Source organism: Choloepus didactylus, chromosome 19 (assembly GCF_015220235.1).
Source record: "Choloepus didactylus isolate mChoDid1 chromosome 19, mChoDid1.pri, whole genome shotgun sequence".
Classification (NCBI taxonomy): domain Eukaryota; kingdom Metazoa; phylum Chordata; class Mammalia; order Pilosa; family Megalonychidae; genus Choloepus; species Choloepus didactylus.
The window spans coordinates 60,751,259-60,773,823 of NC_051325.1; the positions used below are offsets into that span (position 1 = coordinate 60,751,259).

A 22,565-nucleotide genomic window follows, 5' to 3' on the forward strand; every position below is an offset into this window, starting at 1 on the left:
TTTTTTTTTTAACTACTCTTTTAAATATACCTGCAAGTGAGATTTGGATCCCCTTTCCTCAAATGAGGAAATGAAAACAGCCAGCATTAACTTCACTGTCACTTGTTAAACGGGCATCCTGACCAAATACAGAGATCAAAGATCAATAACCTCTTCCCATGACATTTTAATGTCTTTTTTCTTTATTAAGTCTTCAAAGAACCTAAATCCATCAATGAGCTATTTAATAATAGAGCAGGGTTTCTCAGTCTCATCACTACTGACATTCTGGGCAGGACACTTCTCTGCTGTGGAGGGTCCTGTACAGTGCACGATGTTCCGTAGCGTCCCACTAGATACCAGGAGCACCATCCTCCCCACGCTGTGATGGATCAACATCTCCAGACATTGACAGATGTCCCTGGGGGTTCAAAATTGCTCCCTGGTAGAGAAGCACTGTAAAAGAAGACATTATCACTGCTGTCACCTGAGCACGAGCAGTGGGAGGGGGCCTGGGCCACGGGAACAGCTGTCCCACCCTTACCTCTGACCACAGCTCCCACCACTCCATCCTCCCTCTCCGCCTCCAGCTACATAGCCTCCTTGAAGCCCCCAAACACCCCCAGGCACTTCCCTGGCTAAGGACCTTTGCACTAGCAGTTTCCATCTGCCCATAACTCTCCTCCCTAAGATGTCCTCTCAGATACTCCCCTCTCAATAGTCACCTTCTCAATGAGGTCTTCCCTGACCATCTTATTTTGAAGTTGCAAGCCCCCACCAACACTCCCTAGAACCCTGACCTCTGTTTTTATTTTTCCAGAGCACCTATCATCTTCTAACCCAGAAAATATGTGTTTCCTAGGTTTACTGTTTATCAGCAAGAATTTTTATCCGATTGGCTTATTGATAAGCCAGGCATGTAGTAGATACTCAATAAAAGTTGCTGAATGAATGAATGAATATCAAAGATCTGCCAAGCTAGCTTGCTGTGTCCCCCAATAGTGGGAACGGCTTATAAAATGGCTTCTGCTCCAGAAAGGTCAAATTTTTTGAATTTTTTTCTAGAATTTACATTTCTAGCCACTACTAAGAGGGCATGCTACCTGGAGACGTCACAGGAACAAGGGATTGACTCTGCCTAAGGATAGCATGAGGGGTCAACCCTTCTGTGCCCAAGCAAGCCGAGGCCACACAGAAACATCCACGGGCATAAGCACTCAAGTTAGCATATAAATAATCCTTATTCAAATTATTTTCATTGTATTTTTTTTACATCTGAAAAAAAAAGTGACCTATTCCATTCATGGAAGCTTAATATAATGTGGAAAAACAGAGCATTTTTTAGAAAAATATTTTCTAATAGTACCTTAAAGCCTTCTTGGTCCAATTCAAAACACAAAATAAACCAAATACTAATAGTCATTTGACTTTTGAGCAGCAGCTGCTTTCTACCTTTCTGCCACATATTAGGTTTCCTGGAAGGTTTACATGGGACATCACTGACCACTTTACCCAAAATGATTAATAGTCAAAAGCCAGCAAAGAACAGTGGGGAAGAGCTTGGCAGAACTGCTAGCTTGATTCCTGGGGGTAGGTGGAGCCCCCCCCCCCGTCTTACCTCATGCTCAGCACCCTACCCCGAGGCTGTGCACACACAAACACACCCCCATGGTTCCCTGAACTCTGGGACCCATGTCCCCACTTCTGCTGCATCACAGTGAGCAGCTGGGGCTGTCACCTGCCCTCTAGGGGAACGGTCCAAGTTTAAAAGCCCAGTTAAATGGCTAAGGATAATATGCAGCTCACCTCTACCATTCAACCAAAACACAGCGTGGTCCTGAAATAGAGGCCTTGAGCTCATGCAACCAAAACAAGACTGACTCTTTTTCAATGAGGTCTTGAGCAGTTTGCAAAGAAAACAGAATCTATTATCCTTTGACCCTGATTTTAAAATGGTTACATTTTTTTAAAAAAAAGAACTTTTCTCTAATGAAAAGGTCCACCAAAAAGAAAACAAACAAACAAAATAAAACAATAAAAAACAAACATACATATTTCTGAAAGCTCCAACACTGAGAAAAAAACTTGCCTCTCCACTACGTTAACCAGTTACTCGGGTTATATATGAAAAATAATAAATACTGTTGGTGTCTTCATCGTGTAAAACAGGCTGGGACATGAATAAACCAGATAAGGATGCTCTAGTGAAAACTCATACAGACCCTTGATTACTCGCCTGTGTATTTATCTGTTTTACAAGACACTAATCTGTCTTAAAGTATGAATTAATGCTTCAAGTATAATGTAAGGTGAATGTGCTTTACAAGGTTCAAAGCATAGTAGAAATTACCTAATTTTAAAAAGGAAAGAAAGAAAAAACTTTACAGGTCATTTGGCATCAATAAAAGGATAAAAAGATCTGGTAACATAACAAAAACAGAAGGCACACGAATAGCAAACCCTCCTTGAACCCATTCTCTCCCCTCCACGGTTAGCTTTAGGTAACAACAGCAAACCACAATTCAATAGTCAACCAAGTACTGGTGACTCAGGGATGAAGAAGACATGTTCCGGGGACTCCAAAAGCTCCCAAGAGAACGAGACTCATGGTGCTGCTGTGCTAAGAGTCAGAGGAGACAAATACAAACAAGCATGGAGGAAGCCAGATGCGCTGCTTGTAGAGCATGGAGAGAGGGAAAGCCTTTCCTAGAAAAGAAGTGATATTGGAATTGGGCCTTCAAGATAAAGTAGGAGTTCACCATATGGAAAAAGACAAAGGATCTGGGAAAGGGAAAAAGGAAAGTCCAAGTGTAGGGAAGTAACTGCAAATGAAAGTACGCTCAGCGTCTGTGCCTTTGGGTGGGTCAGGAAAGCCAGAGATGGCAAATGAAGCTACCTGGCCCTGGCTGCAGAGCCACACTATAATTGGTTTTAAGTGGAAAGGGGAGAGAAAATAAACAATAAAACATCCCCAATGAGACACCTTTATTGGCCCCAATATAAGCAGAGCCAGAGACGAGGCAGAATGCTATAGCATGTCTATCCCAGCAAGCATTTTCATTAAGAATCTGTTCTTCAGGAGTTCCCAAAATTTATGATTCTCCATTTGCCATGTCATCCTGTCACTATAACTCTACATGAGATATGCCACCCTGGGCCAGACCAATTATCCATGCAATCCAATATTCTGTCTCTGACATAGCACTAGGGGACACTGGCTGGAGAACATGATAGACATGGTCCATTATCCATCTCAAGATGTCAGAAGGTTGGTGATGGTGGCCAGGAGGGAGTTGAGCCTTATTTGTAAAATTTGAACTTTAAAAATTTAAACAAAGACAGAAGAATGTATTAACGTAGAACTTAGATAATTAGTAATGAACGTTTTAGAGCTTCTCCTTAGCCACTCTTCCGTGGACAATAACTAGGACCTTGTAAGGTCCTAAACGATTTGGAGGTAACTAGAGTAAACCATTCCCATAATGTTATTTAAAGTGATTTTGTTCTTCCTTGCTAACTGGCTTAGAAGTACCAAGGCCGAATGCTAAATCCTAATAGCTCAACTAGACAAACCTGATCCACTGAAAAGATAAAGAACACTTGGTTTTTCACTGGCTTTGGGGAGGAAACTGATCCCCACATACTGTGGGTTGTTGTTGACAAGTAAATTTCCATAGCAAGTTGCACAGGCAAACTTTCTCTATATAAATGCCATTCTCCAACAAGACCCATGCTTAGCTCTCAAATGAGCATATCAGTCCAATGCATGATGTTTTATACTGCAAATCTTTCACGGCTACTGATGGTTATTACTGGCACTCTGCAACACGCTGGCTGAAAAGACCAACTTAATTCATAAGCAGCCATCCTCCATACACCATGCATACATGCAAACCCTTCTTTGATTTGTGGCTTTTATCACTGCTTCCAAAACCTGTCATTATTTATGACTCTGACTTTTACTCTGATGGTCAACAGGAAATATTTACTTGGGTTACCTGATAGGAAAAACCTGTACAGCTCGAAGCAGTTCATTTGCTCTGCTTTGATATTACACATCTCAATTTTCCTGCCGACTCAGCTGAGTAGGGGATGGGCTTGGAGAAGATGGGAGTGACAGCAGCAGACATTCCTGCAGTCATAATGAATGGAACAATATTACTTAAAAATGTGATGACTTGGGAACTCTGAACTTCCTGCCTAATTTTTCTGTAAACCTACAACTTCTCTAATAATAACAATAAAAAAAAATGGAATGACTTTTCTAGGCAGACTTGAGTCAGATTCAAAAAGAAAACTGAAAAAAAAAGACTGCAAAAGAAAACAACCAACTGCTGAAGTGAGTGTGTGTACATGTGGGTCTCTATTTTCCTACTGTTCAAAATGTTTGAAACAGTCAAGCAGTGCTGACCAAAATGAAGTCGTTTTTCTACAGACCACGCTGGCCACATTGCTAGGAAGGTTGCCTCCCTCCTTCTGGAAGGAGCCACACTCCTCCCTGTGCACACTGAACTCCACTCGCGCGTTCGCAGTCCAACCCCAGCAGCCACCTACCCCCATCCTGCTCTCGCCATCCTTCCCTCTGCACCGACTCCTTCCCCACCGCCAACAGTGTGGGCTCCCCTTTGCCTTGATTTTTAAAATCAATTTTTTAAGCATCTGAACTGTCTCAAATCCACTTTTTTTTAACTGAAGTATAACATACATACAGAAAAGTGCACCAATAATAGGTGTACCACAAGATGAATTTTTACAAACTGAGCACGCCTGTGTAATCAGCACGTAAATTAAGAAAGAGAACTTTACCGGTCTCTCCAAAGCCCCCCAAGCTCCCTCCCACTTACTAGCACCCCACAAGGATAACTACTCCCTGCCTTCTAATGGCTTGGATTAGTTTCAAATATTTTTGTATTTTCTATAAATAGAATCATGCACTAGGTACCCCAAAAGGGCACTCATCATTATGTTTAAGAAATTCATCCACATTTTTGAGTAGAGTTGTAGATCATTCCTCCTTATAGCTGCATAGTTTTCATCGTGTGAACACACCACAATTTACTATCCTTTGTACTTGTGATAGACATTTGAGTAGGCTCTGAACAGTGTTACTATGGACAAGCTTTTTTTGAGAACAGTCCCATTTCTGTTGGGTACATAACCACGAATGGAATTGTTGGGTCACTCAAATCCTTTTTTTTTTTTCTTTAATGTTTTCAGAGTAGATACAAATAATACAAACATGTATGTTTGGGGCTTTTCCATCCACAAAGAAAAGCAAGTGACCTCAACCCCTCCAACCCTCTAGCTTCTTCTTAAAACAGTCTGCATTGTTAGGCTAAGTTATGAACCCCCAAGGGCTGTGACCATTCTCCAAAGTGCCCAAGGCCTGGCCAGTGCCTGGAAACAGTGGGTTTCCAATAAATGACCTCTGAACTACTAGACGACAGGCTGCTTTGCCTCCCAATCAGCTCCCACCTGGCTTCTGCTTCCTGGCTCCATTGAAAGAATTTCTCACTGAGGTCACTGAAGACCTCGTAACACCAAACCCCACGGCTTGTCTGCAGTTCTAGCCTTACCTGACCCTTCCACGGCATCTGACATAGGTGGTCACCCCCCTCAAAACCTTGGCTTCAGGGCTTCCTGGACTCTCTCCTCTGGGGTGTTTGCTCTCCACAGCTACTAGAGCTGGTGCAGCCCTGGAATCCCACCCTCTACCTTCTCCTCCTACAACACCCACCTCCTGAGTCCATCACCTGCTTCCATGGTCCCAGATACCATCAACTAACAATTAACAACTCTCAAATCTAATTGCCAGTTACAACTGTGCTCTGGAACCCTACAAGAGAGCTTGCAATGGCCTCCTAGAGAGGATCACAGGGATCTCCTGCAAACCCCTCAAACATAACTGTCTCAGATGGAAACATTCACTTACCCACTCCACCCCACCCCACAAAGCATGGCCTCCTCCTCACAAGGTGCATGGTCCATTCATTCAGTCTGCACTTCTGCATGTCTATGTCATTCACTACACTAGACCACGGTGACCCAAAGATGGCTAAGATCGAGTCTAATGTACAAGCACAATTGGGTATGTGCTGTGTTAAATGCTGCCACAGGGGTGAGGGGGTGTCCAGGGAACACAAATGAGGGGCACCTAATCCAGTCTGGGTGGAGGGCAGGGGAGGTATCAAAAATTTCCACAATATGGTTCTTCCTCAAAAAGTTAAATATAGAATTTCCATATGACCCAGCAATTCCACTCCTAGTTATGTACCAAAGAAAGTGAAAACGAAGTCTTCTACAGCAATGTCCCTAGCAGCATTATTCACAATAGCCTAAAGGTAGAAACAACCCAAATGTCCCTGAACAAATGAATTAACACAATGTGGTATATACGTACAATGGACTATTATCTGGTCATAAGAAAGGATGAGATTCTGAGACATCTTGCAATGCAGATGAAACTTGAAAGCATTATGCTGAGTGAAAATGAGCAAGGCACATAGAGACAACTATTGTATAATGCCACATACATGAGATAAATAGAAATAGCAAATTTGCAGAGACAGAAAAGTAGATTGGAGGTTACCAAAGGATGGGAAAAAGGAGGAAATTGTGGATATAGAGTGTTTGTAAATAAAAATTAATAAAGAAATTTTTTTTTAAAGTTTCCCACGGGACATCACTCCCGCACCTGACACACGGGCCTTCTTTCTTGTCCTTGACAATGATGAGTTCACTCCTGCCTCAGGACCCTGGCCCTTGCCATTCAGGGCATCTGGGATTTTTCTGGCCTTCGTGTGACCACCTCCACCTCACCATTCGTATCTCAACTCAACAGCACCTCTTGGTGCTTCAGAGAAACCTTCTCTGGCCCCCCAATGTAAAATAGCACCTCCATCGACCTACCTAACACTGTCAGAGCATTTCCAATCACACTCTCCTGTCACCTGTCCTTCAGAGCACCTACATAATCTGAAATGACCTCATTTACTTCTTTTTATTGATTTAATGTCTATCTACACTGGACTGAAAGCTCCCTGATGGCAGAAACTGGGTTTGATTCGCTCACCTGTGCTAGCAGTGCCTGAGACTTACAGGTCCTTAATAAATGTTAGTCATATGCATGAGTGAATCCTCCAAAGTACAGTGGCTAAGCACACAAATTCTGCAGCCAGAGTGCCTGGGTTTAAAATCCCCCTCTGCCACTCACTAGCTATGTTACTTTGGGCAAGGTACTTAGCCTTTCAGTGTGCCTTGTGATCTTTGCTCAGCTAGAAAATGGGGTTAAAAATACCTCCCTCAAAAGGTCTTTGTAATTGAGTTCAAATACTAGGAGCACTTAGCACAGAGCTTGGCACATTATAACTTTTGCAAAAATGGTAGCTTTTCTACCACTGCCTTTTTTGCTTTCCTAAAGTGAAAGTCTGAGCAAAACATCTAGGGCCTCCCTCTTCCTAGATTAAGCCCAATCCCTTAGTGGGGTGACAATTCTTAACTAATGGACCCCAATCCTACCTCTCACTCCTTCCTTGCCATACACCCCTTGTTCCCAACTCTCCAACCCTTCCGCCAGGCCCTAGGCAGACCAGACCTCTCACCACCCTGCTTTTGCACGCAGCTCCCTCTTCATGGAAGACCCAGAGCTTTCTCTGCAGGCCCAACTCACACGGCACCTTCCCTGGAGGCCTTCCCCCTCCAGCGACTGACAGACTGAGGCACTTGCTCTTCATTCTGCCCAAGCTCTTTGCTAGCATTTCGGCTAGAGCCGCTGACAAGCTGTGTTCTGAGCCATCCTTTCACATCCACCTTCCCTCTAGGCTAAAGCCTCTCAGCAGTGGGCCCAGGGCTAATCCATCCTGCACAGGCCTGGCACCCTGTAGGAGTTGGAGAAACATTTGTTACATGGATGAGTGACTTTCCGATCATGGAAACCAAGTCCTTGCCCTTGCCTCTTACCTTTCCCATCCTCCCCACTTAGGGTTGAGACTAAGTGGCATTTTGAAGGCCCAAACCACTTTCTCTTTCATTAACTAGGTTTTGTTTCAAAATTTCTATTCAGAAGATCTTACTGTGGGGGGAAGAAAGCCATTCCAAACTCTTTTTACGAACACAGACAATTTCAAGGAATTTCTGATGTCCATCTGTTTGCCTCACAGGACACAGAAAATACAGTTACAAAAGTAAAACAGTACAATTATCAGAGGGAAAGCAAAGTTGATTCTGTGTCCACCACTCTGACTCTTCTTCCTTGACACCCTCATCCCACTGGGAGGAAATAGGTACATGTTTTTATCCCCAACACACAGACAGGAAAAATGAGACACGAAGGTCGAGCATCTTTGTCAAGGGTTATTCAACAAAAAGAGGTTGTCCTAGGCCAAAGCTCAGATCATCTAACTAAACCCGTGGGAAGTACACCATATCAGGTTGACTCAGCTGGTCGACAGATTTAGGGACTCTCATCGAATGAAATCAAATTCCATTTAGAACAAGGGTCAGCAATCTAGGGCCCATGGGTCAAATCCAGACCACCGCCTGTGTCTGTAAATAGGGTCTGAGTAGGACACAGCCCCACCCGTTCGGTTACCTATTGTCTAAGGCAGCGTTCACGCTTCAACAGCAGAGCTGAGCAGTTGCAACAGAAACCTTCTGGTCGGCAGAGTCTAAAATATTTACTATCCGACCTTTCACAGAAAAATTTCACCTACCTCTGATTCAGAAAATAATTGAGTTCTGGGTTCTGCTCCACTTCACAAGTATTAGAATACTCAACTAGTTCCTGTTCGAACTATTTCACTTGAGGGTTTTCTTAAAAAATTGACAATCTTTGATTCAAGTTTGGAGAAAAGTTCAAGGGTTTGGTTTAGGGCTTAAATTAAAGCAGTTTCTCTGCTTTGAGGGCATGCAGCTTGGTTGTGGTCTTTGAGCAGAACATTTTCACAAACCTGGAACAAAGTGGGCAGGTAAAATGGAATGTTTTTTGCTCTGGAGGATTTCTTTGATTCCAGCTTGAACATACACTGCTGCTTCCAGCATTAACATTCAAAGAGTCTATCTATATTCTACTGGCTTAGCTAATCCTATTTTCAACAAAAATACAGATAGCATTTGTTGGCACCTTACATTTCTCATAAATAGAAGTATGCCCTCTTCTAAGCTCTTTCATAGATCCCTCTTAAAAAGTAAACATTTAAAAAGAAATACACCATCCCCCAAGTACTAATATATTCTGTGAATCAGTCTTTTGACTTCAGGACTTAAATCCAGTCTTCCAACTGTTCCTGCAGATGTTTGATCATATATAAAACTTTCACCTCATTTTTTTAACATTTTATTTTGGAAATTTTCAAACATACACAAAAATAAAGAGACTAGTATAATAAACGCCTACGTCCCCAGCAACCAGCTTCGATAATGATCAACATTCTGTAGTTCTTTTGCCGTCTATCACTCCTCAGATTTTTACTTCTTTATTGTTTGTTGCAGTATTTGAAAGCAGACCTCATACATCCAATCATTTCACCCATAAACATTTGTTTCTTACATAAAGCCTATTCCCTTTGACCAACACCATGACACCATTATCACATTTGACAAAATTAATAATAATTCTTAACATTATCTAATACCCAGTCCAAGTTCAATTTTTTCCAATTGCCTCAATAATGTCTTTTTATAGCTGATTTGTTCAACTAAGGATCCAAATATGACCACATATTGATGGGTCTCTCAGGTCTCTTTAGATCTATAATAGATTCCCTTCCTTCTTTTTTTTTTTTTTCCCCACCAATCTGCATGTACTTAAATTCTAATTGATCAAGCAAACCTTGCAAAAAGTAACATCGCTTCAGCCGCCACATGCTATAAGCAAACCCAGACATTCACGAGCCTCTAAGCCCCTTAGGAATAGACTGCCAGAGTTCCTTCCACTTAATCCAACTAACACGCCAAGCCATCCCGGAGACTTTCGGCTCTCAGGAAAAGGAGTTTAGATCATCTCAGCAAGCCAGTTCTCTAAAATTAAATCTTTTCTGTGCTGTGATGGTCTGAAGACTCAATGATTTAAAAAACAAGGCAACCAATGCTAAATGTATATGAGAGGGGGATATAGGGGAGTAATATGGGATTCTTGGTAGTGGTGTTATTTGCTGTCCTTAGTAGTATATTGTATTGTATGACATGTTATTTTTCTTTTTATCATTTTTTCTTATTGCTAAAAAAAAAAAACAAAACAATTTTTCTTGTAGTAATCAGTATGTTCAAGTGCTGATTGTGGTGATAAATGTACAACTTTATGATGATACCATGAACAACTGATTGTACACTGTGGATAAATGTATGGTATGTGAATATAACTCTATAAAATTGTAGGAAAATATATATATAGGAGTAAAAGTGTTGGAGAAAACATGGTGAGAGGGATGATGCCTCACCAATATGGACTAACTACAATGTGTAAACTCAGAATTGAATCTTAGAACATAGCCTAACGTGGACACAATAATTGTAATAGTCCCTAGATTGTAAGCTCTTACAGCAGTTAACTCTATCCCTGAATTGTAAGGCCTGTCTCTAAACTTTGAGATGCTGATCCCCTAGCGTATAACCTGATTGGTCTCTGGAACAATGCATATCTCTGAGACACCTGAAACTCAGAGCTAGAGATCGGCAGATATGAATGTCAGTATTAGTGCATACAGCCACTGTCAAAAAAAAAAAAAAAAAAAAGCTGAAAAAGAGCCCAGACTTCAATTAGTGATATGAATGAAGCAGGTCTGGTTAAGACCAGGGCAAGCCAGGCCAAAGGATAAAGGTTGAAACTGATTCTGTTTTAAAATTTCAACTTTCATATGAGACCAAGGGAATAGATATCTATTTGGTACAGGATCTAAATTTTCTAAACGGTACAACTCTACAGTCGATTTGTTCAAACACCACAATTGCATGGAACTTTGAATAGGAAGTGAGATACGGTAGGTTAGTATAGGCTGGAGTAAAATAATGACACATCCTAGAGTAATTTGGGCAGATAATAAAAAATATATTTACAGCCTCCCCCTCCCCAGCCCCGAGGATCTGGGGGAAGGTGCGGATGTGTTGGACATCCTCACCTGGACTGGTGTTGATGTTGTCACAAACATTGGGACTGGCGGTTTGATATGCTGAGCCCTCAAGCAAGGGACTTGCCCTTATGAAGCTCATTACCACAAAGGAGAGTCTAAAGTTGTATGTAATGGTGCCTAAGAGTCTCCCCGAGTACCTGTTTGTTGCTCAGATGTGGCCCTCTCTATCTCTAACTGAGCCATCTCGACAGGTGAACTCGCTGCCCTCCCCCCTACGTGGGACCCGACTCCCAGGGGTGTAAATCTCCCTGGCAATGCAGAGTATGACTCCTGGGGATGAATCTGGACCTGGCATCATGGGACTGAGAGTATCTTCTTGACCAAAAGGGGGATGCAAAATGAGACGAAATAGTTTCAGTGGCTGAGAGATTCCAAATGGAGTCAAGAGGTCACTCTGGTGGACATTCTTATGCACTCTATATATAACACCTCTTAGGCTTTAATGTATTGGAATAGCTAGAAGTAAATACCTGAAACTACCAAACTCCAACCCAGCAGTCTGGACTCCTGAAGACAATTATATAATAATGTAGATTACAAGGGGTGACAGTGTGATTGTGAAGACCTTGTGGATCACACCCCCTTTATCTAGTGTATGGATGAGTGGAGGAATGGGGATAAAAACTAAAGGACAAATGGGGTGGGATAGGGGGATGATTTGGGTGTTCTTTTTTCACTTTTATTTTTTATGCTTGTTCTGGTTCTTTCTGATGTAAGGAAAATGTTCAGAGATAGATTGTGGTGATGAATGCATAATTATGTTATCATACTGTGGACAGTGGATTGTATATCATGGATGATTGTATGGTGTGTGAATGTATTTCAATAAAACTGAATTTATTAAAAAAAAAGGCAACCATTCATTATGGCTTCTTTTTTAAGTTGACCAAATTTAATCAAGAATCACAAAGTAAATCAGACAGGCCTCATAATCTGTTTCTGTTAACAGTAACTACATTAATTGAGCACCTAGATTGTGCCAGACATGACTTGCAGCCCTACCCAAAGAGACTTAGGTGTCTAAACGCAGAGATCATCACATCATTTAGACAAAAACTCCCAAAGAAGACAACAAACACAGTACCATGCAAACTGACATCTATGCCCCTAGCCCTGGGTTAAGATTATTTGTGAGGTCACTCTGTGTGCTGTAACAAAAAGAGTCAGAGGGACCAGAGGTTGACTGCTAGTTCTACTATTTATGAGCTGTACCACACTGAATAAGTTACTTAACCTCTCTGAGTCTCAGTTTTATCCTTTGTAAAATAGCAATAATCCCATCTATCTCACGGAGTAGCAGTTGTTAACACTGAATCAGAAAATGTTATATAAAAACCAGGAATAACGATGCTGATGCTGATGATAAAGCCATCGAATACAATACTCATCTGTCAGGCACTGGGCTCAATATTTTACACGTATTATCCCATCTAATCCTCAAACCAGTCATACGAGGCAGCTTCTATTCTATTCCATTTTCCAGATGAAAAAATCGAACAAAATAAGTGAGTGAGCTGCCCAAGCTGACACAGCTCAAAGTGCAGGAAAGACAGGAGGTGGGTGACAAGACTTCAGGGTTTTTGCTATCAACCACAATGTGATAATGCCTCCCAAACACCAGCATGGTTAAGGTGTAAGGGCAGGAACCGGGGCAGCATAAATAGTGCAGGGGAGGGCCTCCCATGATGGCTAGATCAACGATATCTGAAAGTCATAAGGTGTAGCACCTGCAGCCCTCAACTACGCCCCAGCAGGAAGACCCAAGAGCCTTCCAGAGTTGCCCTACCCAAGGCACAGCCATATTTAGAGCCATAATAGTGGTTTCCTTCCTTATTGGGGCAAATCTCCAGCTGTCTACTACAGAGTATTTAAAGCCTTCTTTATTACAAGTCTTAAACACCCAATATTTGTTCAGATAGGGTCAAAGGAAAATCACAATTTTTTTTCCTACATACTTCCTTTTTGTACATATATACAAAAAAAGACTGCAAGAAGTTAGCCAACTAAGAGGCCCAGTTACCCTGCAGCCGCCATGCTGTGAGAAAAGTCCAAACTAGCCAAGTAGAAAAGGCACCTAGGAGAGAACCCAAGCCCTGGCCGAAAGCCCCAGTGGATCTCCCAATCAATGACCAGGAGCAATGTGCCCCAGGTGAGGGAAGCTATTTTGGGCCTTCCACCCTTCTCAGTGTCCCAGCTGAGACCACATGAAACAGAAGCACCACCTGGTCAACCCACAGAATTATAACAAATGATGAAATGCTGCTGTTTTAAGCCTCCAAGCTTTGGGGTGGTTTGTTAGATAACCCCAACAGATAGAAATCAGCTTTTCCAGCCAGGCCAAACATCAAATTAATGAATGAGACATGCCCTGAGAACAAGTCACTAGTGTTTACCAATGACGGTGTTGCCTTCGATTCCAGAATGCCCACTGGCTGAAATGCTCAGTTCTGCAAGCTCGCGGCCTGCACTAAACCTGACTCAACCCTATTCAACAGATGTTAATATTAATAACAATAATAATGGCAGCCAATATTTACCTAGTGTTGATTATATAAAAGGTATGTGCTAAGACCTTTATTCATCTAACCCTCACAACAGCCTTCTATGGTGGACCGCTATTATACCCCTTTTGCAGTGCGGTCACGGAGACTCGGGGTGATGGAAAGACTTGCCAAGGATCAGTAAACGTGGCAGTGGGCTTCACCCATGGTGTCTGACTCTAGAACCCATGCACTTAACCATCGGCTTGTACTTCCTCTGCAAGTGTCGAGCTACTTTAAAAGAGAAAATTGTATAAAGGGTTTAATGCTGTGCCTGACATAGGGTAAGACTTCAATAAACACCAACTCTTGCTATTGGGAAACTTGCAGATTGGGGCAGAGAAGATGAGAGGAAGTCTGTGCCCCCAATTAATATTACCTATTATGATGACCTGTCCAAGCGTCTTTCACAACAAGCATCTCAAGGTTTGGTGATTTTCTATTGACAAGTGTGCTCTTCCCCAGGCCCATGAGCTCCTTGAGGGTGTTTCTTCTGGTTCATCTTTGTATGTCCAGTGCCCAGCACACAGCCTGCCCCAGAACAAGCGCTCAAGAAATGTTTATTGAACCGAAAGGAACTGCTTCATACACCACAAATGGGAACTTGCATTTCCAGGATGATACCTCCCTCCAGCCATCAGCCCTAAAAGGAATTCCAAAGAAAGAAGAGCACAAGAGGGGACGAGTGAAGATACCCACCCATGAGATGCGGCACCAATAGGCTCCTCGGAGTAAGTGCCAGGTGGCTTGAGAAGTCTGTGCAACGCTGAGGTCGGGCGAGCCGGACTTCCCATACTCCCCGCGCTCCGAAAAGTCCCGGGGAAAACGCCCGAGGCTCTGGGGCGGATGCCAACACCTCCAAGGCGGCGGCACCCTCCTCCCTCCCCGAGTCGACCAGGACTAGGGATACCCCACCCCGCCCCTCCTGGGGTAGCTGGAGGAGGAAACGAAAGGAAGTGACAGGAAGTCAAAGTCTCCCCCACCTCCACAAACACCTTCCTCCCGGAGGGGCGGCCTCCCCATCTCAGTCTGGCCCCCCACTCCCAGTGAGGAGGGGCCGCCACGTGGTAATCAAGGCAGTTGGGGGTCCCGCTGTTCTGGTCCCAACACGAGGGCCTAGCCTGCAGCCAACCCCGAGTTCCATGCACCTCGAGTTCTGTGCGAGGGTCCCAGCGAGGGGCGGGGACGCCCCAACTTCACTTAACAGTCGTCTAAGTCGCCCTGCGAGTTCACAAAGTACAAGGGGATCTCTGAAAACCAAGAGACACACAAGGAGTCACCTGGGGGCCACCGCAGGCGGGGGTGGGGGCGGCCGGGGGACTCCCCGGGCCTCGCAAGGGGTCCGGAGTGGAAGGGGGGGTGCCCGCCCCGGGAGGCCCGGCCCCACTCACCCGCCATCTTGGGATGGGCCTGGAGGCGGGGCCGGCGCGGGGGGCGGGGCCTGTTGTCGAGGGGCGGGGCATACCGCTCCGGGCCCCGCCCCCGTGCCCGCGCCTCCCTGGGAGACTCTTGCTCCGGCCGGCCCCCTCCCTCGCGGCGAAGGTGGCTGCCGAGGTGGGCGGGGAGGTCAGGTGACCGGGCCGGCGTCCCAAGATGGCGGCGGCGGCGGTGTCTCGAAGGCCGCGGCGCGGTCCTGGCTTCTAAGGCGGGCGCCGCGCGGCTGGCGGCGGACGGGCTGGGCCGACGGCCGGCGAACGGCGGCCGCCGCCTCTGCGCGCCCCGCAGCCGGGGCTGGGCCCTGCGGCGCGGCGCTGGGGGATGCTCGTGCTGGGCCCGGCCTCTCCCTCCTCAACTTAGGGCGGCGGCGGGCCCGCGCCCCCGGCTCCTGGGCCATGGCGCTGAGGGAGCTCAAAGTGTGTCTGCTGGGGGTGAGTGGCGGTGGGCCCGGCCGGGAGGGCCGCGGGAGGCCAGACAGGCCAGGGACCCAGGCATGCCCGGCGCCCCCACGTCCCGGCCACCCCTGTCCCCCAGCCTGGGTCGGGGACACCACCTGCTTGCCCCGCCGACCCTCCCTTTTACTGGGCTATGCTGCCCACCCTGCTGCCCCCTCTTGTAGGCTCTGAAGCACAATGGAGGGGTCCAGAGCCCCTGACTCTTCTCGCCTCCCCCAAAGTGTGAAGGCCCTCCCTGCCTCGCCACCGCATCTTGGTTAAGAGTAGCTCTTAAATAGTTTTTCTACCAGCTTAGCAAGATACTCGTTGGGAGTTAGCCAGGTCTTCAGGTTTTACAAGCATCGTTGGCCTTCTTTCCCGCCTGTTTGCTGTTTTTGAACTTCTGGGATGCCCCTGACATTGCTTGCAGAGTTACTTTGCAAAGGTGTGGTAATGGGAGAAGAGTGTGGAGGGAGTGGAATCTAAGAAACTATGTTGTCGGGAAATCCCAAAGACTAGTTTGAAGCGTCAGCTTCCTGTCTTGTCAGGACAACTTGGCCATTTCAAAGCATTTTTTTTTCCTGCGGTTGATGTGCTCTTTCCTAAATTGCTGCCTTAAAAATTGAAAATGATTCCAATAACTAGTTTCTTCTGCCCCCAAATACGGTAGGGGTGGGATTTATCAAGGATTATTCAGAAGTATTTCTGGAGTTCATAGTTTGCTTATGCTTGTCAAAAAGCAAATAAGTTTGTCACTTTTTACACCAGGCAGAAACAGTTTCTTTCAAAAGCTCCTAATGTCTCCTGAAAATGGCAAAAGCCCTTTCTTATAAAACATTTTGAAATCTCCTAAATACTCAACTGAATTTTTTGTGAAAACCTCCATTGTGTCCCTTAACATCTAAAATTTAGGATGATTTTTCTAAAGTCCTGAACTTATGCCACAAAGCTAGTTCCCAGTGTCTGCAAGCAGGTCAACTTTATCTTACTGGACCATCTCGTTCTCTTTCAGGACACAGGTGTGGGCAAATCGAGTATTGTATGGCGGTTTGTGGAAGACAGTTTTGATCCCAACATCAACCCAACAATAGGGTAAGAGATAAAGTTTATTTACTATACAGCTAAAGCTGCTTTGAAAGTTCTTCCAAATAAAAGGTGGTACAGGTGTGTGCACTGCCATTTTACACTCATGGAATTTTGAGATGCTGATTCCCATCTTCTCAGGATTCGAAAGTATACAGTGAGGTTGGTGTGTTTTGAGAAAATTTTCGTTTGACTTCTGAGGAGTTAAAACTTCAAACTGAAAATATGAATTAGAGTTTCACTTACTCTTAGAATATGCATAGACCCCTCAGTCTGTAAATATCAACAGCAGTTAATACCTTGACAAGAGACAAGAAAACAGGAAAAGATACTAGTTTTTCAGGCATGTCAAGTAAAAGATATTCAGATGGTTTTAGTCCTTCCTGAAAAGAAGTAGAATGGGGTCCAAAATGTTCTCACACATTCCAGCACTGGTAGTAATAATGAATTAATAAATTAATGTGGAAATGTAAGGGGTTTTTTTTTTGCAGGTCTCTGGTCCTTTGAATAAGCAAATTGGATATAGATTTTTGAATCTGGGAGGAAAGTTCAGGGTATTTAAATATCACAATACTAATACTTTCTTTATATGAGAAGTTGTGTTTTATAGGTTTTAATACTGTGTTATGCTTGTAAAACTAAATAGCTATTATATTTTTATTGTTGAACCTCCAATCAGGTTTCCCTCCATTTAAAGGAAAATTCTATATTTTCCATCAGTAGGGTAAGGTATGCCTTTATACTCTATGCAGATCACTCTCTCCCTAATAGTGAAATAGAAAACAAGTTGTATTTGATATTCTACAAGGGAAGTGGCCATAAAGGTGTCCCCTGAAAAATTACTAGCTCCTTGTACTAGTTTATGTGCTCGATATTTTTGGTTTCTGCCTTGTTAAACTCTGGGTTTCTTAGGGATGAAATCCACCACTAACTATTTCAGAAATTAAAATGCTTTTTCATATCCTTCAAGAAAAAACTGGGCATGTCCACATTTCAGGGATGACCTCATCCTCCAGTGCTGCCTGTCACTACCTGCATGGGAAAATGATGCGACAGGAAGTGACAGCAAGTGGTGCTGGTGACTCAGTGAGTGACACATTTACCCAAACACCACCTCATTTAGAAGTGTTTTCTCAAGTACAGAAGGAAGTAGTGTACAGTCTGCCAGATGCTTGTGGTTCTTGTGCTTCCTGACTTTACTGAGTCCTGCTCTCTGATTATCTGGGCTCACAACTCACAGGAAAGGAGATGCCAGGCTTTCCATTCATTTCCTCCTCCTACCTTTCCTTGTCCCTCTTTCCTCTGCCTTGGAAGGCGACTTCTTTCTTCATGAACAACCCCACCACACAGATACCTGAGCTCTGAAAACTGTGCCTTCATCCATTATCTCCTTTTTTTATCCTAACTGTACCTTCTTGTCATAGCCTGCAAACATGCTCATGACCACTCTGCTGAAACAGTACCACTCCCCAACACTTGGTCTCAAATTGTGGAACTCTTGGAAGAGAAGTTACTACTTTCTCAGCTCCTCCTTACTCCTCAATCCACTGTCCTCTTGGTCCCACCCTCACCACTCCACTAAAATCACCTTCCCTGAGTACAAGTTTCCATCTAATTGCCAAATCCAGTGGCATTTTTTTTTTAGCACTGTTCATTCAGTGAGTACCTACAACACGCCAGGTGCTAGATTGGAAGCTAGTGATTTAGACCACAAATCCACCAATTTTTGTAAATAAATTTCTATTGGAACACAGCCACACCCATTCATTTGCGTATTGTCTCTGGCTGCTTTCACATTGCAGTAGCAGAGTTGAGTAGTTGTGACATAGACCCTGTGGCCCACAAATCTGAAAATATTTGTTATCTGGTCCTTGTCATAAAAAGTTTGCTGACCCCTGATTTAGAGAAACTCAGTTCCTGTCCTCATGGGCCTTACCTACAAGAATAATGAGACATATTTAAATATTTGAACGATAAGTGGATTATACTTGAATAAAAAGTTTATTTAGAAAAAAAAAGTAAGAGCAGAATTTAACTATAGTTGATGATGGTGAGTGGCAGTGAAAAGAGAACTGATACAGGCCTAGGGGCCAGCAGAGACCATGAGTGGGAGGAGCCAGCAGAAGACTGGTGTGGCGGGAAGACTGAGGGCAAGAGCGTGGGGGGTGGGCAGGGCAGATGGGGAGGCAGCAGAGACTGTGCCACACGGACCTGGAGACTGGGAGAGGATCCCACGTCACTTACAAGGGGCACAGCCACACCTTCCTGGAATAAAGCTCCTATGGCCTCCTCTCTCTACATGTGTGCCTCTTCTCTCTCCCTGTTCTCTTCTGGCCTCCCTTCCTCTTGCTTATTCCATAGATGTTGCTCTTTCCCAAGACTGTCCTGGCTCCCTACATTCCCCACTCTTGCTCTCATCCCCTTCAGTGCTCAGCTTCCCCTGTTGTTCCAGTTTGCTAATGCTGCCATTGTGCAAAATACCAGAAATGGATTGGCTTTTATAAAGGGGGTTTATTTGGTTACAAAGTTACAGTCTGAAGGCCATGACATTTTTGTCCAAATGAGGGCATCAACACAAATATACCTTCACCTAAGGAAGGCCAATGGCATCCGGGAAACCTCTGTTAGCTGGGAAGGCATGTGGCTGTCATCTGCTGATCCCAAGTTGTATTCCAGCTCCACTCTCAGCTCCTGTGCATTCTTCAAAGTGTCTGTCTTAGCTGCAGCAAGCGTCTGGGCCTGTGTGGCTCTCTTTTAAAGTACTCCAGTAATTAAATCAAGACCCATCCTGAATGGGCAGAGTCTACATCTCCGTGGAAACAATCAAAAGATTCCAACCTAATCAACACTAATACATCTGCCCCCACAAGACTGCATTAAAGAAGATGGTTTTTTCCAGGGGACATAATATATCCAAACTGGCACACCTGTGTAACCTAGACTTAAAGTCTAATTCTCCTGCCTTTCTCCTTAGGTTGAGGCCCATATTTCCAACCCATGATTTTGACCTGGCCCCCTGCAGAAAACATCTGTCCCTCCCCTAGTCCTAAATCCCTCACTCCTCCCGTGTTACGGTCTTCCCTCATGGCCCATGGGTGGGGAAGAAAGAGCCTGGGCTCTGCACAGCCACACTGCCCGAGCTTTAACTCCAGGCCCCAACCACGCACTAACTGGGAGAACTTCCAAGCAAGTGACTTAGTCACTTTGGTGGGGGTCAGGAGTTCATAGTCCTGCCCACCTCTTAGGGTCGTTGGGAGAATTCACTGACCCCATACATGGAAAGGGCTAGCAAGTGATTTGTGGTTTTCCTGTAATCAGATGTTGAGGCTATTCCTCCTGTCCACACCTTCAGATCCCACTCTCATACCCCATTCCTGTCAGTTTTGTCCCATCTCTTTGTACCTGGGCCCCCCTCCATCCCATCCCCACAACCGAGCCCTCATCTTGTCTCGCCAGGGCTGTCATACCAGTCTCACAACTGATTGTGTTGGCATCCTTCTCTCCCACTTCATCATTTCTCCTCATTGCTACTGTGTGAGCTTCTTTAAAGACAGGTTTGATTGGCTTGCACAGGGTGATGGCAGAGGAGACCTTTTCCTGCTTGGACCCATCCTCATCTCTCGCCCACTCCATCCATGCTCTTGCTCACTCCCCTCTCCCACCCCACACCAAGTCACAGCACTTCCACAGCTGTGTGCTTTGCACACTCTGTTCCTTCTGAGGGGGAAGAGGGTTCTCTTCCTTGTCCCCAGGTAAACTTCTGTTCAGTTGTCAACACTCAAGAATGGTTAGTTTCTCTAATGGTTCCCTACCCCCAACTCAGCCACAGGTAGCCACAGACACCTAGGGTCCACATGTTGATGATTGAATCCATGAACTTCCCCTCCAAGGCTTGGACCTCTGTTCCCCTTTCCGAAATTCTGCTGTGGAGAAAAGAACCAACATTTACTCAGTTACCCAGGCCAGAAGCCAAGGCATCCTTCAAAAATGCCCCTCCTAACTCATCGGTCCACTCCCCACCCAACCATCCAGTGAGTCACCAGCTCCTGTTCAGGCCCCTCCTAAGTGACCCTCCATCCCTACTGTTACCTGGCTCCTAGGCCTGCCTCTTCCCTTGTGATGAGAATATGGGCTCTGGCCTCACAGTGACCCCCAGCTCCGCACTCACTCACCCTAACCCTCAGCAATTTAATCTTTGAGTCTGTTTCCTCATCAGCATAAGGATAATGATGAGGCTGACTTCGTGTTGTTAGGAGAATTCCATGAGATAATCCATTTAACATGCTTAGCCAAGTGCTGGGACACTGGGGCACAATAATTGGTAGCTATGATTCTCTTTTAAATATTTAAACCTTGAAAAAAATACTTTAAAATTATCTTTATCAAAGTAATATGTGTATGTGGTTTTTCAAACATCAAATATTATTCCAGGTCTTATAAGTTAAGTCTAGCAGTCCCTTGGTCCACTCTGAGTCTTAGTCCCTAGAGGTAACCACTGCTGCAGTGGCATTTAGCTCATTTTTCCGATCGCCTCTCCGTATCTTTTCAAAACAAAAGTATTTTGCTAATTCTTGATTGCTCCTCTCTACTCTCCCATTGTAGACATTATCTACTGACCTCTCTTCGGAAGAAAGGAATTCAGCCTACTCCTCCTGCCTCCCACTGCACATGTGCCCTCATTCCATCTTTTCATTGAAATTACATTGAGAGTCAGTATAGCCCAGTGTTCAGAACGCAGGCTCTCGAGCCAGGCTGCCTGCTTCACATCCCAGCTCTAGCACCCAGTTGCTGTGTGGCCTTGAGCGAATTGTTTAATCTCTTTTTTAATAAATTTGCTCATTTGGGAATATTAGTCTCATCTAACTCATGGTGTTGTTTTGAAAATTGAGTTAAACCATGTGAAAATTAGTTAGAATGGTGCTTGGCATATGATAAGCTTGTGTTATTTCTTAGTGATTGTTATTTAATAAACTTCTAACACTGTAGATTGTTAGTTTTTTTAACAATACAAATGGAATTAGTGCCTCTCATTTCCTCCTTTTGTTCATGGTGAGATTCATCTGTGTTGTTTCATGCATCAATACGTTATTCGCTTCATCACTGTAGGTTTATTCATTTTTATCACTGTATAGTAAGTATCCCATTGGATGAATATACCACAATTTATCCATTCTGCTTTTGGATATTTTAATTGCTTCCAGTTTGGAGCTATTATCAGTTATTCCGCTCTGAACCTTCTTATACCCATATGAATGCATAAGCATATATATATACACACATGTACACGTATACATACACCCACACAAACACACACATATATGACAGTGGAATCTCTGGATCAGAGGGAATGTGTGTCTTCAACTCCAGTAGGTAACTTCCAACTCTGGTAGACTGTGCCGACTTGCACTCCCACCAATAGTGTAAGAGAGTTCTAGTCATTTCCTATCCTCTGCAGCATTTGGTATTATCAGACTTTAATTTTAGCCATTTTGGAGGATGTGTGGTAATATCTCATTCTGGTTTTAATTTCCATTTCCCTGATGACTAAAGTTATTGAACACTTTTTATATGTTTATTGGCCATTTGGATATCTACTTTTGTCAAGTACCTGTTCAGAATCTTATTTTTCATTGGTTGTCAGTCTTTTTCTTATTGATTTTATAGGCATTCTTTATATATTCTAGATACTAGTCATTTGTTGGTTCTGTGTATTGCAAATATTTTCTTCCACTCTGTGACTAGCCTTTTTACTCTCTAAGCGTTTCCACCACCACCAAGCCCCTGTAGGAAAAAATTGGCAAACACAGTTTTTATTCAGTCAACAAACCAATAATAATGAAAGGAAAACTAGAAAAATAAATGAAGTCATTCTGCAATTGAGAGATTGATTTTGCATATTGTAAATAATCATTTTCTTAGTTTCCAGAGCTGCTATGACAAATACCACAAAAATGGGTTGGTTTAAG

At 44.1% G+C, this 22,565-nt stretch overlaps 1 protein-coding gene and 1 long non-coding RNA gene across 2 annotated transcripts in view; one reads left to right on the forward strand and one right to left on the reverse strand.

Moving 5' to 3' along the window:
* Positions 1-105: 105 nt before the first annotated feature.
* LOC119515441 lies at positions 106-15,065 on the reverse strand. The gene is made up of 3 exons (XR_005213045.1): positions 15,037-15,065; positions 14,345-14,895; positions 106-435 (listed from the first exon to the last, which is right to left on the reverse strand). It is a non-coding gene; the product is annotated as an uncharacterized LOC119515441 (long non-coding RNA).
* A 171-nt stretch (positions 15,066-15,236) lies between these two features.
* RAB22A (RAB22A, member RAS oncogene family) overlaps positions 15,237-22,565 on the forward strand; it is a 57,669-nt gene continuing 50,340 nt past the window's right edge. Inside the window, exons 1-2 of the mRNA XM_037811400.1 lie at positions 15,237-15,513; positions 16,529-16,608. Coding sequence (XP_037667328.1) covers positions 15,478-15,513; positions 16,529-16,608 — 116 coding nt within the window. The 5' untranslated portion in view covers positions 15,237-15,477. The remainder of the gene's footprint in view (positions 15,514-16,528; positions 16,609-22,565) is intronic.